This window comes from Lissotriton helveticus, chromosome 4_1, assembly GCF_964261635.1.
Source record: "Lissotriton helveticus chromosome 4_1, aLisHel1.1, whole genome shotgun sequence".
Taxonomy (NCBI): Eukaryota; Metazoa; Chordata; class Amphibia; order Caudata; family Salamandridae; genus Lissotriton; species Lissotriton helveticus.
The window spans coordinates 2,105,640,119-2,105,658,390 of record NC_136063.1 but is presented as its reverse complement, the minus strand read 5'-3'; the positions used below and the strand labels follow the sequence as shown (position 1 = coordinate 2,105,658,390).

The 18,272-nt window shown below is 44.9% G+C and overlaps 1 protein-coding gene across 2 annotated transcripts in view; it reads left to right on the top strand.

Annotated features, from left to right (window-relative positions):
- COL4A6 (collagen type IV alpha 6 chain) overlaps positions 1-18,272 on the top strand; it is a 907,271-nt gene that overhangs the window by 543,545 nt on the left and 345,454 nt on the right. For both annotated transcript variants that reach the window (XM_078688783.1, XM_078688784.1), the window contains 3 exons: positions 4,001-4,060; positions 8,132-8,176; positions 17,128-17,181. In XM_078688783.1, coding sequence (XP_078544909.1) covers positions 4,001-4,060; positions 8,132-8,176; positions 17,128-17,181 — 159 coding nt within the window. The remainder of the gene's footprint in view (positions 1-4,000; positions 4,061-8,131; positions 8,177-17,127; positions 17,182-18,272) is intronic.

The window sequence follows — 18,272 nt, the reverse complement described above, 5'->3', positions numbered from 1 at the left end:
TCAGCAGCTTGGAGAGGTGCTCTTTGAACTTGGGGAGCAGGTTGTCTAGTAATTCCAGGTGCTTGTCTGCGGATTGGATTAGGACAATCCCGTTATTGTATATAGTAATGGTAGACCTGCCAGGGAAGAGGTGGGAAGGTGTGATGGTGAGAATTAGGCCATGAGGTGTTTTCCTGGTGGTGGAGACTGTGAGTAGGGATAGGAAAGTTTTTCTCCATTGGGCTCTGCGTGCGGTGTGGAAGATGATATCGGTATTCAGGGCTCCATTGCACGGTGAGAAGTAGGTGTCGGCAAAGGGTGTTTCAGGGTGCGACCTCAAGAAGTTGTGTTTAAAACGCTTAGTGGCATTTTTGGAGAGAGGAGTGGGGGGGTAGTTAATTCTAAAAGTGTGCTTGCCGCTGAGCTCCATTTTAGAGAGGCAGTGGCGATAGGTGTAGGAAATGGGACGGTAGTACAAGCTGTCGTCCGCTAGTTATAGGGCCGTGGGGGACACCAGTGAGTGATCAGAAGTATAAGAGGTAGAAGTCAGTGTGATCCCCGAACAGACAGTGCGTAGGTGCAGCTTACCAAATGTATCCTATGTACGAGGAAGCAGTCAGTTTACACCGTGTAGCCAACTATGAAAGGTAGGACCAATTAGGTGGAAGCCAAGTTACATATTAGCATTTACGATGTAACAGCAGTGTAGTCTAGGCGTAGAAAGTGGCTGGGTGCAGTTTACATGACAGAGCGAGGTGTATGAGGTAGTAATAGTCAGTGCAATATCGTGAGGTAGCTTACATCGAAAACCCAACAAATAAATAAATGCGGTAGCGGACAGTGAGTGAAGGGGGTAGAGGTGAGATAAGTGCAGCTTGCCGCAGCGGACAGTGGGTGATGGGGATAGAGGTGAGATATGTGCAGCTTGCCACAAGTAAATATAACAAGTATAAGCACAACAAATGTGTATACTAGAGTAGAAAACAAAATAGAGAGATAAACTAAAATAAAATAACAGATCCAATACTGCAATACAAGGCAGGAACTTAATTACAGTGCTTAGATGCAGAGCTATGAAGATAGTCAGTTCTTATGACCTGTGCACTGGGCAGTGAGAGTGACTAGTCCATGATGGCCGCCGAAGAAGGTGAAATAATAGTCAAATATGGCCGCCAAATAGGGGGGATATATCTGATAGTATAATCCATCGTTCTTTTGCTCACCACGCCACCCCAGCTTAGACCCAGCCATATACAATCAGTCTTGACCCTGCTCCTCACAAGGGCAGATATGACTGATCTGCTGGTGGAACTATTGTCCTTTTCCTTTTACCACCTCATGACCGAAAGGGGACCCACGGAAATGCATTGCAGGTATATGTATGCAGTAAATGTTCTTTCTCCCTTAAGAAAGCATTACACATAAAAACACACTGTTGGTTAAAGTTGCTAAACCTGTAAAAAGTCTATTATGAAAAAGTAGTTACTGATAACGAAGATCTTGGGTTAAAAATATCTATAAAGATATCTGTTATTTTTCCAAATTGGTGTGGATCTGCTTTTTGAGTCTGTGCATCATTCATTGACTCTGTGTGTGCAACAGATGTCTAACACTACTCTCTGATAAGCCTAAAGCTGCTCGACCACACTACCCTAAATACAGCACCCTGAGATTACTATAGCAAGCCCATGTCCTCGCATAAGGGATACCTGGACTCTATACACAGCATTCCTATTTTTGGTATACTATATAAATAGCCAGCTTCCTACGCTGACCCAAACGAAAGACCACCCTTTCAGGGCCACCTTCTTTTGATACACTGAGGGCACAGCTCGTCTTCCATACATACATGCTGATCTATTGCAGTGGGTGTAGTAGTTAATATAGCTCTTACCTGCTCCGGTGACGGCTGGAGCAGGTAAGAGCGGGGGTTTGATGGGGAGGGGGCGGCGGGAAGGGGGGTGCTGGCGGCCGACGAGGACGAGCGGAGAGGCTAAGGGAGAATAAATAAAGAAAACTTACCTTGCTCTTGCCACCCCCCTCCCTCCCCCCCACCCCCTCCCTCCCCCCCACCCCCCCAGCTACGCCACTGCACAAAACACAACTTTTCATACATAGACGGCTTGTGCTGATTGAATTTTCGGGTGGGTCGGCTGGTCCTTGATTAAAGTGGCTCCTGTCCCAAGTAGCTGGGAATGTCTACTGTGTGTGTGAGAAATTTGGCGAGAATCGAACAACGGGAAGAGTTGTTTTTAGCCGAGTTTGTAAATGTAAAAACGGGTGCATTGGGTACATTTGTCGATTTTGCATGTTTCTGGGCTGAAATCGGAGGGTGGTCCTGCTGGTATTAGAGGGGTGCCGCAGTACACAAATAAGTGACATGATGCTAGTGTGTGAACGCTTGTGGCCAAAGGAAAACAGGCAGCGCCATCACACACAAAAGTGACATGCTAGACTGTGCAAAAGCACACCTCGAGGGAAAGAGGGAGTGCCTTTGCCAGTCAATACATACATAAGTGTCATACCGGTCTATGCTTACTTTTCCGTATTGCAAACATGTAATTGTATGCGACTGTGGTGAGTATACAAGGAGTTACAGGGCCGATCGTGTGTGCTTTGTAAGCAGGTGGAAACTGACTGTAGCCTTCCGGCAGCACACAATGTTGACAACATCTGAATCGGGCCCTGAGAATAGCATTGGAAACCCGCACTTAACAAACAGGCCTCTTTCGACCACTTCCACTGATCGATCCTCGTGAAACTCTCTCCATCTCCGCCCCAAATTCCATTCTAGGCCTGAAAACACACAACATCGCATTTATGAACTTGAGCTAAAAACAACCCGTGGATCGATTGTCTTCAAATACATGACATTCTATTTTCTCATCCCCAGCAATCGAGAACAGTACAGCACATAACTCAATAATTAAAAAAATATACAAATGCCCTTACCCACTCCCTGGCTCACCTGCTGCGGTCCTCTCTGCTTCTATAGCCCTGGGCGCTGGTGTCCTCTGCAGCAATTGAAGTCTCCACACCAATCCAGACGCTGCTCTCATGCTGCTGATAATTTTAAGTAGCATGAGAGCAGCACCAGTATTGGCTGGAGCAGGCTGCCTCAACTGTCCTTGATAAACTTGGGCCCTGTGCTTGCTGGGTGGAGAGGTTTACACTGTGCATGTCAGACTGGCGTTGCAAGACAGCCGGCCAAAGTGACATGCGCAGTGTAAATTGGTGGAGAAAGCACCACTCCCCTGCTGCCAGTCAGCCACAGTGGCCCCGCCCCCAAACACTGCTCGGGCTGTGCTGGGGAAAGGGAAAAATAAAATGGTAATACTTTCAATTTATTACCATTTTATTTATCACCTTTGCGGCACTAGCAGCAGAGGGGAACACTCCTTCGACTCAATGGAGGGGCCGCTGCAGAATGTAGGCAAGTTTAGAATGCTCCTTTTCTTTGGTTTTAATTACACTTAGATCCAGGGAAATGTGTACTATTGTTTTCTATACCCTAATGTATTTAAGTTTAAAAGTGTTTTATTTCTGCAGTTTAAATTATCTTTGGATCTTGTCAAATGTTTTTTACTTTTGTGTTCATTAACTTGATGCATTTTAAGTTTGCAGCGGTCCCTTTTTCAAATGTTCTTCCTATCTTTCCTGTAAAATGTGTACTTTGTTTTTTTCTTATCCGGTTGCATTTTTTCACCTATAATCCTTGACGTTTTCTGGGCCTCAAAAGTTACCAGCCCTGACCCTGAAAAGGCGAAGTGTCCTCCATAAAGCTTATGGTGGACATTAAACATTTCACTAAGCAAGAAGAATCACCAGAACCAAACGTGAGCATAGGAAAAGAAGAAGAAACAAAGAAAGCTTGGGGACTTTAGTAAAAATCAAGCATGCAGACACATCCGCCTTCTCGTTCTCACTGCTGTACTGCACCTCAGTTTTTCCTCGTTTGTGCCACGTAGTGTGTTTGCATGTGACTACATGACTCTGGTATTTTGTTCTTTTCTGCCTGCAGGGCCCTGGAAGTGTCGGAGAGGCAGGTGAAAAAGGAATCCTTGGTTTACCAGGATATCGGGTATGCACTACATTTATTTTCAAAAGTTTGGACAGCCGCCAAATAATTCCGCCTTGTAGTTTGCATGTTTTTTGCAGCATAATGCTGCAGGCTGCATATCTTTCCGAGATCAGCTGGTACTGCGACTTGTGCATAACTCTTAATCCCACACTTCTAGTTTTAAACTGTTTCTAGCCATGGTACTATAAAGGTAACAGTACTTGGAACGCAAGCGACAGTTATAAATATAGTTTACAATGTGCGACTATGCTCTCAAAGTCCCCTTTCCTTGGTACACCCAGGACCACCCCATTCTTAGATAGAGATGTCTTTATTGAGTTCTCCAAAGCTTCAGACAGTGACTCTCCCAATGTACTATAAAGATATGTTCGACATTCCCTGCCTGATGGGAGTCGATGGAGCTGCTTCACCCTGTGCCATGACATCCAGGACCTTTTGCCGCAGTGAAACAAAGTCTCCGCATTGATCCAGGAATAGGTGATCAGCTCCACTGATTGTACGTCCTACATATTATGAAACCACTTGGCTTGGTTCACCACCTCACCTTCTTCTATGCACGGGAAATCATCTGGCTAGTTGTCATCGTAAAGTGACAAAGCAGCTTTTGTGCAGCGCGGATCAGGTTTTCCTAGCCTGGCCCCTGATATACATGAGAACTAGCCTCAAAGGCTCCAGGAATGGAGCCCCAAATCCTCTAGATGGCACTCAGCACATCCTCCCAAAATTTGATTTTCTTAGGAAACTTCCATCATTTGGGTATATTGTCTCCCTGCCCTCCACAACATCTGGAGCAGTTGGCAGAGATACTGGGAAACAAAACTTCCAGGTTCTGAATGGCATGATGCCAGTCATACATGACGTTATAATCTGCCACCTAACACGCACGTCTAACAACATGCACAAGACACAAATTCTTTAGTGACTGATGATGGTCGGGCTCACCCCATGCATCATCACCAACCACAGCCCCCTCACAGACACTGACTTCCATAGCAGACCATTGCTAGAAGGATGGAAGGGATGCAAAGATACAGGTGATCGTGGGTCACACCATAAAAGCCGTAGGGTGGCATCATTCCAGACACATTGAAAACTTGGGGTTGTCCCCGTAAGGAGTGCTTGAAGTGTGATCCCCAAGACCTCAATGCGTTCCCAGAAATCAAAGCCACAAAATATCCCTCAGACGACCCATTACAACAAAAAGTGTAGTAGGCATTTCGTTCTAACATTTCCACTTGAATTAATTTAAAGTTCGACTGATCACTATATCTAATTGCTGAAAATAAGTGGCACCTTTGAGGCAGCATCTTTCTTTGATTTGTATACATTAATATGCCATACCCTGTGCTGGCAGAAGGGTTTACAATTGGCTCTAAACTAAGAGCGGAGGAGGGATGGTGGCGGTATTATATACCCAGAAGCTGACTGATGGCCCGTGGCACACTGTGTAACTTCTTGCAGAATGGTGCCTACTGGTGCACAGTCAATGCCAATATTTTAATTACAGCAGTGTTCTGGCTCACCAGAGGATATAATTATTAATTTTAGGATAAGTTTATAAAACTGTGAAGGCACTCATAAACTCTGGGTAGGATTCCCAACGTGTTGATTCGAAGGCTCAAGTACAGTCAAGCATCGGACCTTTCAAGAACCTGAAAAGCCTAGGGTTTAAGCAATGGGCAAAAGACTCTACACCCACTGCTGGGTATATGCTGGGCCCAGTTTATCATGTATCAGGTGAACCCCATCAATAATCTGACTATTCACTCAAAACCCAAACGCTGTGCAAAAACCAGCCCAGCCCATTCCAGAAAGATATGTGAAAAGAATAAACAGGGCCTACTATCAGAACACCATCAAAATGGATTGGTGTCACTACAACGCATGCTTTTACCACGCATGCCTTTACAACGCGGTTTTTACCACGCAGTCCATTACAACGCATAATGCTTTTAGGCGCTGGATAGTGAATTATTTAATTTACTATTCCAACTCCAGTCCCCGTGGATAGCAGGGAAGGTGTTGGATAGTATATTAAATACATTCCCTATCCTAGAGCGCCCCCCAGCGCATTGCGTTGTAATGGTTTGCGTGGTAAAAGTTGCGATGTAATGGTAGTGCGTTGTAAAAAATTCGTTGTAACCGTGCTACACCCATCAAAATGGTTTACATCAAGCCATGAAGTGGAACTGCTGCAAGATCACCCCTCAACAGAGTTTAAATACCTAACATGTCTCTGTCCCACCAAAAGAGACAAGATCAAATCAAAGCTCTCAACAAATGGCTTAAAGAAGCCAACAGCAGTAATCCTGAATGCTGATCAATATGTTTCAATAGTAAGATAAATGAGACATGGTGCAGATGAAACGGGATGTGATATTTTGAAGCAGCTAAGAAAACATACATAGTTTGCTATTCCAACTGGGACATTAACAAAACCAAACAGAAATAGTCCATTACATTCATGAATTGAATAATCCAAAATATGTGGTGCCATAACTAATAGCCCCAGACTTTCTCCATGTGTCTAAATTGCCCACAGCCCCTAGAGTCAGTAATTTAGCTTCACCTATAAAGAACATCTTTTCAACCTCATGTCAAACAAGTCACAAGTACACTGTTTCAGACTCTTAAAACATGCTTACGCTAGCCATACCCAGTGGAAATTGTGACAAACCTAAGCAGCTATCCAACTATGACTATAGCAGATCTAAATTTGCAAAAGTTAAAAAAGGTAATAACCAGACAGCCAAAGATTGAATAGTCCAATTGACTCCACAATCTAGTACATTTCAGACACTCAGGAGGTGCTGCGTCCAAGGTAATGTCCTCATCTCCCTTGTAGAAGACCCCTACTAAACTTCAGGAGTCGCTCCCTTCCCGTCAGCCTTTGAGTCCTTTGCTAGGGCCCAGAGAGTGAGTAGAAAACTCTGACGCTGCCTTGATTAGAGCTAATGCGCCCTCTAAAAGAGCAAAAACAAAACAGAGTTTGGACAGAGACGGCTCTCAAATTAAAGTTTCATCATACGTACCCCAGTTTGTCCAAGTCACATTCACAGTTGCGTACGTTATTCAACAGCATCATATGCGTATTATACTCGAATCATCCCCTGGTTGGAAAAATAATTTGGGTTTCAGGCTGGATCCTGTCTGTTTCATGATGGGGGAAATCTGCTCCTATACGCTTGAATGGTCAGACAAGGGTCTGGTCCTGGGTGGGAGATTGTATTCAAAAACTGATGTTATCAGAGAGCCAGGGTTTTAGAGATGACTCTAATCAAACCTTCACCCCTCCTTCCCTTAAATCAACTGCAGCATCAAGAGTCCCAAGCTCCACTTATCCTTGCGGTAAAGTGTTCTAGGGTTCCTGCAAAGTAGAGCCATGATGTTCCTGCGCGAGGTACGTCTACACTACTGCATCTTCTACCAAAAAGCAGATTGGCAGCCTGCAGTGAGGATCAAAGAAACACACCTTGATCTTAAAAAACCCATGAGCACTGAAGACCCACCTTAAAGGCGCAGGTTTGACTCTTGGCCCCGGCGTTGTGCACAAGGCCTGTTGGAGCAATGACACAGGAAGGATACCCCAAGAAATAGGCATCATCCAGGAGTGCAGCTTTGAGACAATGTGCCAGCCCAACATAAAGTGGCAAAAAAGAGGAAGGGTCCTTGCAGTGTAGGGCCCTAGGCCCTGCACCTCTCAATCCATCCTCCTGGGGGCAGTCTGATCACACAGATGTTAGAACCGATTGAACATGGAATTGTTAAGCCCTGCTCGCACTGCTTTACTTTGCTACAGGACGTAGCCTTCAATAGATGCAGATGAGGAGCTTGGATCGATCCCAGCCCCCCTCCCCATCCTCCCTTCCAAGACATGGATTCACCTTCCCCTGTGCCCCAAGGAGACATGCCAAGCTCCTCCTCCCACCAGCATGTACTCACCAACCCAATGTGTTTGTTTAAGTGCAGAAAAGCTGTGAAGGTATTGGAAGATGACACTGTTGACACTTTGGGGCACTATGAATGTTTTACAGATCTGATCACACTCTTCTGTTCATGTTCTGTTTCCAGGGGCCGCCTGGATTCGATGGAGCCCAAGGCCTGCCAGGAAAGAAGGTACTGCCTAACATTTGATATCTGATGGAGTATCCGTCCCCTGTTTATTGACGCACCCTGCTTACAGGCCGTTGTTGTATGTATTTTGTATGTATGTATGTTTTTTAAATGCAGGCTACAAACGTTTCTAGCAACAGCAAGGGGGTTGAGATTAGGGGAGTCATCAGGACGCTAAAAACATTTGATCAAAAAAACAGGCAGATGAAATGAAAATAGTATGGAATAAGTATACTGATCGGGTTGGTGGGAACATTTAAAACGATAAAGTAATGGTAATAGGTTATTCTGTTATGGGGAAAAGGCGAGAACCGGTTTCTCACTGTAATCAGTGAAACACTGACTTACATCAAGAGTTTCAGAAATAATTACTCTGAAATTTTGGAACATAATAATACATTTAACAAAATCCTATAATAAATGACCCTGAGATGTACTACTCGGAGTTGTTCATCCGAAATACCTCCCCCATTATTAAACCCAGTGATCATATCACCTGAAATGAAGACATTGAACCAGGATACCTGCACACAGCGTAACAAATATGTTCCTCTAGCAGTGTGATGGATGCAGCCAATCTTAATCTAGGTGGACATTTCCATGTTCTTTTTTGTATAAATGTCACCATCTATTCCAGTTTGCGTAGTTTTGAAAATAGAGATTTAAAAAGCGAGACCAAAACAAACCGACGACACTTCCATGATATGCCGTAGACGTGAGATTGAAAATGTCCTTTTCATGGCTGTTCCTTAAGGCTGTTGGTATGTATTAGCTACAGTCCGTCTGCAGTGGCACCCCTGCTGGTGGCGTCAGTCATCAACCCTTGCTAAGAAGCCACAGTCGCTGGAGGGCCCCGCTGTCACATAGGACCTGATTGGGATATTTGCAGGCGGCAGACTCTGTCACAAACATGGCGAATATCCCGTTCTCTGGGATAAAGGTGCCAGAGGTATATTTCATTTCTAATTCTGTGCACGGGATTCTGCCTTCGTCGGACTCTAAATCAGGTCCATACTGTTCACAAGGAGCCTTAAGTACTAAGGATGCCTTCCATGAAAGTGGTCGCAATTTGGCTACTCACTTTTACCAAATGCCTAGGTATTTTGCAAACCGACCTATGTACTAATATAGACCGTCACAATACCATCTCCCTCATTAATATGAATGAGGAACGTTGCAAATTGTGACACTCTGTGATTTGTTGTCATTACAGGGATAGTGGCCTGCTGTGGTCTCCGATTGCTTTTAAATAATGCAATTTTTTTTAATGCTTAGCTTTTTCCGTAAAGAAAAACGTGATTTGTTTAGAAAAATGAATATATTTGCGCACATTTTTTGTGGAGCAAGCACGGGTCCAACAGACCACTGTCTACTCCTAAAAAATTTTTTTGTCAACATTCAGAAAGGGGAGTGGGTCATTTAGGGACCCCTTCCTGTTTGCGAATGGGTGGCTACTGCTTTTCAGGTGTCGGTACCGTATCATTGGTTTGTGACAATACATACCTTAAGGAATTACGACACACACCCTTTCCACTGTGTGATTGGTATTTACCATGAAACCTATTTTCCGATTCGGTAATGAGTTCGCAAATCCCAGTTTGCGCTTTGTACATACCCAGAAGCTATGTTGCGGTTGCAAAGGCCCCGATTTTGTCACTCCCAGCCTTTAAGACTTCAAAATAGCTTTATACCAAAGACCCATAAAGTTGCTGAATTGAACAACCCTTGCAAACCAAAGTATGATGTTTCTTAAATGCAGAAAAAGAAGAACTGACAGCGGAGCCTCCGGGCTAACAGCACCTTACCCGATGTTCAACTGTATTGGCGATGTCCCCACTAAATTAGATGAGAGCTGTGTGCACACTGTTAGGTACCCACCGTCACAGTACTAGTTCCCAGCCGGGGCTCAAACGCTTTTTCAAAAGAAGCAAAGGTGCACCACTCATAAAAGCACTTTTATCAACGTAAACAAATCAATTGTTCGTTTTGTTGAACGCTGTGTTTTATCCTGAATGGAAATTAGATAAAAAGAAAGAAAAAAAATAATACAGAATTCTTCCTTTACTTTCTGGATATTGACAATTGATTTGTTTATGTTGATAAAAGTGCTTCTTTGAGTGGTGCACCTTTGCTTCTTTTGAAAAAAAAAATTCTTAAATTGACTTAACGGTATCTTCTGCCACCTTGTGGTTGGACTTGGAATGATATTTATTTATTTATTTATTTATTTATTCAAAGTTTTATATAGCGCGAACAAGATCCTTACAGATATCAGAGCGCTTCACAAAGACAGGGTAGGGGCAGTAGGAATGAAACAAAGGTAATGGGAGCAGTATAAAAGTCACTAACATGGTAGGATAATAATAACATACATAAAACATATCAATATACAGTCAGGTAAACAAGTACTATAAGACGGCACAAGTCATTGAACCCACTACAGAGGTGTTCAGGTACACCTTGGGTGTGTGGATGGATTATACCAATGTTTTAGTATAGAGAGAACACTGAGTGGGGGCATCGGGAGAGTGAATCAGTAGACCAACGTGTATCATATATTGGTCGGTAGTAAGGGAGTAGCGTAGTAGTGTCCCCATCAAGTAGAAGTATAGTGCCAAAGGACAAGGTGAACAGTGCTACAAAGCAATGCAGAGTCTCTGATTCAGCACCTATAGGTTCAGGAGATCTTGGCCAGAAGGATGGTTTTCACCTCTTTCTTGAAGAGTGCAGTGGAGGAGATAAGCCTGGTTTCAGGAGGGAGCGCATTCCAGATCCTGGGTGCCATTCCTGAGAAGGAGCGCTTGTATGTTTTCTCTTTCCGGAATCTACGAGGTTTCAGGAGTAGATTTTTTGTACTTCTATTGGATCTCGAACCTCCTGATATAGACAGCTTTTGAGCGAGGTAGTTGGGTGCATTGTGGTGCACGGCCGCGTGTGTCATAACTGCAATTTTTTGCTGTATTCTGGTTTCAAAAGGCAGCCATTTTAGAGATTTTAAGTCTGGGGATATATGCGAATGTTTTCTTGAGCCAGTAATGAGTCTCGCGGCAGCGTTCAGGGAGGCTCTTAAGGGTGCTGTTGTGGATAGCGGGAGTCCGCTGAGGGCCACAATTCCGCAGTCTATTCGAGGGATGACTAAAGCTTGTACAGCAGTTTGGAAGTCTTCGGCAGGGAGGAAGGGTTTAATTTTCCTCAGTGTGTTGATTTGGAAATTAGCCGCTTTTGTGGCTTTGCTAACGTGCTGCTGCATGTTGAGCTTGGCGTCGAGTGTGATGCCTAGGGATTTCGCCGAATCCACGATGGTAGGTTGGACATTGAGTGCTGTTAGGTTATTGAGCCAGGTTTGGGTGGTGGAAATTTTCGCCGGGGGTGAGATGAGTAGGAACTCAGTTTTCAGAGCATTTAGTTTGAAGTGATTATCGGCCAGCCAAGATTGAGTGTTAATAAGCGTGGAATTCAGATGTTTGATATCTTCCGGGGATTGTAGCTTTAGGTAAAGTTGTGTGTCGTCGGCGTACATATGGAATTGGACATTGGAGGCTTGGAGCAAGGTGGCGAGCGGTTCCATGACGAGGTTGAACAGTGTGGGGGAGAGGGAGGATCCTTGTGGAACACCTAGATCTGCAGGCACAGGTGTAGATAGCACATTGTCGATCTTGAACTTCTGAGACCGGTTGTGAAGGAAGGACGAGAACCATTTGAGAACAGTTCCCGAAAGACCCATTCTAGTGCTTAGCAGCTCCAGCAAGTTCTCATGTTTGACCGTGTCAAAAGCTGACGAGAGGTCAAGAAGGATGAGGAGGCAGGACTCATTGCGATCAAGAATTTGGAGGGCGTCATCAATTATGTGAGTCATGGCTGTTTCCGTGCTATGTTTCGCTCGGAAGCCTGATTGATGAGGGTTGAGGAGGTCAAATTGGTCAATGTGTTTTGTTAGTTGGAGTTGGACACATTTCTCCAGCAGTTTGGCCAGGGTGGGGATATTGGTGATGGGCCGGTAATTGTTTAGGTCAGACGGATCAGCTGTAGGTTTCTTGAGTATAGGCGTGACTTGCCCCACCTTGAGGGAGTCTGGAATGAGGCCTTGTTGCAGGGAGCTGTTGATGATTTTGGTCCAGAGAGGGAGGAGCAAAGGGATGAAGTCTTTTACAGCATTAGCAGGTAGAGGGTCTGTGAGGTGATTAGAGGGCTTCAAGGTGCAGAGCAGTTTGTGTACTGCTTCTTCCGAGTAGGTATCGAAGTACAGCCAAGATGTCTTGTTTTTAGGTTGAGTGTTAGCCATTCTGGTGTGGTTGGGGAATCGGCTTACATCCATGATGAGGTCATTTCTTATGTTGTCAGTCTTTAGCTTAAAGAAAGCAGAGAAGGCTTCACAGTGTGGGGTGTCGCTTGTTGTGCTGTTTGATTGTAAGGGTTGTGTCTTTGTTTGGGTCTTGATTAGTTCGAACAGCTTTCTTGGCCTGTTTTTTGCTTGGTCCAACTGGCGGCTAAAGAAGTCTGACTTTGTGCGCTTTATTTTCCTGAAGTAGGCATTTCTCTTGTTCTTAAGCCTTTTGAGGTGCAGTGCTGAAGGGTCTGATCTCCAGGTACGCTCTGCCATTCGCATAGTACGCCTGTCGTCATTGAGTCTATCATCATACCAGGGGTTAGAAATTTTGGTGGAGACTCTCATAGAGTCAAGGTAGTGGTCGGTCAGTGATTGAACATCCGAGGCACCTGAAGGGGGAAGGAGGAGATTGCCGATGTGGGGAGGCAGGGTAGAGGCGTTAAGATTCTTCATGTCCCTTTTCCATGTTTTGGATTTGATTGGTTGAGCCGGGTTAGGCTTAACTTTTTCATTGATAAAGAAGGTGATAATGTGGTGATCTGACCAGTCGCAGGGTAGAATCGCCTCCAGTTGTGTAGAGTTCTCTTTGGCAATGATGAGATCGAGTATCGAGCCTTTGTCGTGTGTTGGTCTATCGCATATTTGGGTGAGGTCAAGCGCATTAAGGAAAGTTTTGAGACTATTCACCACTGTGTCTTTCTGATCGTTCCAGTGGAGATTGAAGTCACCCAGGTAGACTTGGGTGGTCTGCCGACCTGCATTGGAAGTGATCATGTCCATGAGTTGTTGGGTGAATATGAGATTGTCACCAGGCGGGTGATAGATGAGATGTAGAGCACAAACTTGTTTGCCCTCGCTGGTGATGTCGAGGCAGAGGAGTTCACAGGAGGAAAGGGAGGGGGAGGTGACTTTAGTGACGGAGAGGTTGCTCCTAAAAATGCATGCAATTCCCCCGCCCGTCTTGCCAGGAGATCTGTCCAGCCTAATGATGTGATAATTGGGGGGGACTAGTATGTCCATAATCGGGGTAGAGGCTTCAGTAAGCCACGTTTCCGTTAGAATGGCTAGGTCCAGATCCATAGCTGAGACGAGATCAGCGATGTCGGTGGAGTGTCTCTGGTCCGATCTGCAGTTGAGTAGGATGCATTTGAGTTTGGGAGAGAGAAGGGTGGTCGAGCTTTCTAGTGTGAGGGGAACTTTTCTGAGGTTGTTAGGGACGGAACCTCTGTTGTTGAGTGTTGGGAGCCTCATAGGGTTTGTAAGAATTGTGGGTATGGGGATGTGTGTGTTGGCTATGTGTTTTACCGGACCTGGGCCATAAGAGCGTAGGAGAGAGCATAGGTCGCGGTCCGACAATGGGTTGAGGACACGACGGGGGCGGTGGGAGTTATTGCGAACGGGGATAGTCGGCCAGCGCGGGTGTCGTTGGGGGCGAGGGCATGTAGGGAGGGTGCGTCGTTTGTGGGGTAGAGGGATGGTGGGAGGTAGACTGGGCTGTGAGGAGAGAAGGTCTTTGATTGCGTGGACATCTTTTTTGATTTGTAGAATGTCATCTTTGATTTGTTGGAGGGTGGATAAAGTCAGGTCAGGAGGTGCATTGGGGATGGGGTTGGTGGTGAGAGCCATTGGTGAATGGTTGAGTAGTGAGCTGGAAAGCGGGCAGGGTATCGCGGGGGGGGATATACTAGCGTTGTTGGAAGGTTCTGCTGTGCTAATGGGTGGGATGGCATTCAAAGTGTGGGCGTGTTTGTGGGCGAGGGGTGTGGGTAAAGTAGGCGGTGGGTGGGAGGCATAGGTAGTGACGTCAGTGGGAGACGGTGCCGGAGAGTAGAAGAGTGAGTGAAGGCTGAAGACAGTGGGGGAGACAGGAGGGTAGTGAGGGCTGAGAATAGGAGGTGGGGGAGAGGGGGATGCTAGGGTAAGGGAGGCGGTATGTTCTGTATCTTTAGTTGGGAGGGTGAGAGTGTCGTGGGTGGGAGTGGGGAGGGAGCTGGGGAGGGAGAGGTGTCCGCCGTGGGGGGGATGGGATGGGGGGGTGGATAAACTCCGAATGGTGGTGTGTTCAGATGGTGGCGTGTTGTGGGAGAGAGTTGTTGTGTCAGGTGTGAGAGACTCGTGGGTGGGAGTGGGGAGGGAGCTGGGGAGGGAGAGGGGTCTGCCGTGGGGGGGATGGGAGGGTGGGATGGATAAGCTCCGAGCGGTGGTGTGTTCAGATGGTGGCGTGTTGCGGGTGGGAGTTGTTATGTCAGGGGGGAGAGGGATGGAGGGGGTATGAGTGGGGATAAGAGGGGTCATGTAAGAGGGGCGGCTAGTATATGAGGTGGAGAGATTTGTGACTGTCCTTGGGGAGTTGACAGCAGGTGGGCCATTTACCGGGGGGGCTGGGGGTAGAGGTGTTGTATGTGGGGGCTGCGACGTCAGGGCTGATAGTGCTGGTGGAGTTCTGGGTGGGGGTCCGCAGCTTGGAAAGGTGCTCTTTGAACTTGGGGAACAGGTTGTCTAGTAGTTCCAGGTTCTTGTCAGTGGCTTGAATTAGGACAGTCCCGTTATTGTAGATAGTAATGGTAGTCCTGCCAGGGAAGAGGTGGGAAGGTGTGATAGAGAGAGTTAGGCCATGAGTTGTTTTCCTGGTGGTGGAGACGGTGAGTAGGGATAGGAACGCTTTTCTCCATTGGGCTCTGCGTGAGGTGTGGAAGATGAAATCAGTATTCAGGGCTCCATTGCCCGGTGAGAAGTAGGTGTCGGCAAAGGGTGTTTTAGGGTGCGACCTCAGGAAGTTATGTTTAAAACGTTTAGTGGCTTTTTTGGTGAGTGTGGAAGGGTAGTTAATTCTAAAAGTGTGCTTGCCGTTAAGCTCCATTTTAGAAAGGCTGTGATGTTGGGTGTAGGAGATAGGACGACAATAAAAACTATCAGCCACTAGTTACAAGGCAAGGAATGACACTAGTGAGTGACCAAAAGTATAAGAGGAAGAAGTCAGTGCAATCCAAGAACAAACAGTGCGTAGGTGCAGCTTACCTAATGTATCCTATATGCGTGGTAGTAGTCAGCTTACACCATGTACAAAATATGAGCGATAGAACCGGTTAGGTGGAATCAAATTTACCCATCAGAATGTACGAGGTAACAGCAGTGTAGTCTAGGTGTAGAAAGTGGCTGGGTGCAGCTTACATGACTGAACGAAGTGAATGAGGTAGTATATTTTTAATATTTAAAGTGTATTCTGCGGGAACAGCAAATGCTAACTCCTCTGGCTTGCGATCCTCTTCATTCAGTTTCAGGAAGAGGTCAGTGTCAATCACTCAGTCCTGTGTTTGTGATAGATTCCCGCAGTGAGGGGTCTTGTAATATCACTCTGTTTTATAACCACTCATTGCTTGTTGTTGGCAGTTGTTGGCTCCTAGTCCTGGCTTGTGTCTCGCCGACATGTAGTGGGCGTCCTGCAAGTTCTTCCACGGTCTCTTTGTTATACCTTTTTATAACCGTGCTATAAAAGTGCATTCTCAACCTGCTATTCAAAGGGGTAATGTATCTGTACAGAAGTCAGTACCTACTAGAGCTCCTCAGTTTGCTGTAAACAAGATGTCTGTAGTTTGTTGATCTAATATGCATTGCTTGCAATGGATAAACGAGTGTAAGTAGTTGGGACAGCCATGGTCTACTGTAGAAATAAAATCCAGGCCTACATTCATCAATGTAACTTCAGTTTCACAAAATGCCTGTAATACATAGCCACGTACACAGCAAGCGTTAGATAAAACGGGGAGCGGAGTGCCTGCGGGAAAACACACTCTTCAAGAGTTCTCGGTGAGTATTTCCTTCGTGGTGCTTAAAAGTGGGGCGAAATCTGGCACCGCGTGCATGAGTGAAAGAGGCGTCCCATCTTAGTGGTGCATTACCCCGAAGGCCATGGATAAAGTACTTTTTTGTTTCGTACTTAAACTGGCGGCACTAGAGCCTCTGGGAAATCCCACAACGTAAATCAATTTTTTGTTTAAAGTTTTGTTGTATGTACAATGTATTTTATGTAAGTAAAAACTGCAGGTCTGACCTTAAACCAAGTCCTCGTGATGTGTTGTTTCAATAATATTTTATTGAAGATGTTAACCAGGGGAGATGCATTTCTTAAATATAGGGAAAATATACTTTAAAGAACTTTCAAGAAATGTACATTTTTCGTAATGTCATAGAAGATTAGAGTGTTGGTTACTTTCCTGTTAGGTACCTTTGATTGGATATACTAAATAGCAGTGTTCTGTTTCATTGGTTCCCAAATTTAAAATTCCTTTGGTGGTTTAAACATGTTGGTTGTTTTTTGTTTTGTAGTTAACTTTACTTTCTTCCTTTATTTTTTAAATTGCAAACAAGTATGAACTAGTGCCGTTTATCTTAACACCCGATTTAATTTCACAGTTTATTAAAAAATGAAAATATTTGCAACAGTGTGCTGTGTTCAGAAAGTGGTACATCTCTACATTGCTTTGCATCCGTAACATGACTATCTTTTTCACCACGATCAGCGAAAAGAAACACTACAAACAGTCTTAAAAGTGAACACAACAATTTTGCTATATTGACCACACAAGGCATTTGAATATATTTATTACATGTGTTTTTTTTATTTCAGGGAGAACAAGGCTTTCCTGGCTTTTATGGGCTTGATGGTCTGCCTGGATTTAAGGTAATATTTTGAGAAAGACAGATGCATCTACTTAAAGAAATGTAGACAATGCCTCCTGGTTTTGTTTGTACTTGCCGGACCCATTATTGACCCCATTTTGGCACATTAATGATTTCTACAACCCACTTTAGCTCAGCTCCCATGGCTTCCATAGCGACCTAGGTGCAGTTGTTCTCAGAGGTAGTGCAAAAGCCACTTGAACTTCCCTTGTGTAGGTCTGGCTGATCAGGAGCCTTAACTCTCTCAGTGGTGCTGAGGGATACAATCTCGATCATAATGCAGTAGAGTTTGTTAGTAAAGAACTTACAGCCGCACCAAGGTTCTTATAACAGTAAATGTGTACTCACTAGTGACCAATAGAAAATGTAAAGAGTAGCAGAGATTTGGAAAACAATGAACTTCACAATTTTTATCAAATTGTTAATGAAAATAATGAGCATTGCCATTTACAGCCGCGGCCCGTGGAGGGAGTTGCGGTGGGGCAGAGAGGCGGTGCGGGGGAGGGGCAGGGTGGCTGGTGCTAAAAAACGGCATATGGATAATTTTAGGTAAGTAAACAATTTAATTAATAAAACGAATTTCGTAGCGTGCCCTGCATCGCATTTTGCGATGCAGGGCATGCTAGGAAATTCCTCCCCCACACCGCCACTCTGCCTCACCGCAACTCCCTCCATGGGCTGCGGCTGGTTGCCAAAGACAACATGTCTAGCTTTAATTTGCCAACACATGGAAATACCTTCATGCACAAATGCTGCTTGTGTATGCACTTTATGCACAAAAGCTGATTAACGTATTATTGGCTTTTACAATACTGAAAAAAAAAGTAGCAAAAAGGCATTGCTTTCTATATAGAATGCATTTAAGAGATTAAAAAAAACTGAATGTGACAAAAAAATTTTTTTTTATTGAAGTTCTTTAGGGTCATAAAAACAAAACATACAAAAGGGAATTAAAGGAAAATTAGAAATGTATAACAATTGCAGATACAAAAGCAGAAAAAGTATACTTCTAAATCTCAATACATCTGTCCATAATTACTCAAAAAATGATTTCCAAATTTTGTCAAACTTTCTAATCCCTCCTATTTGTTG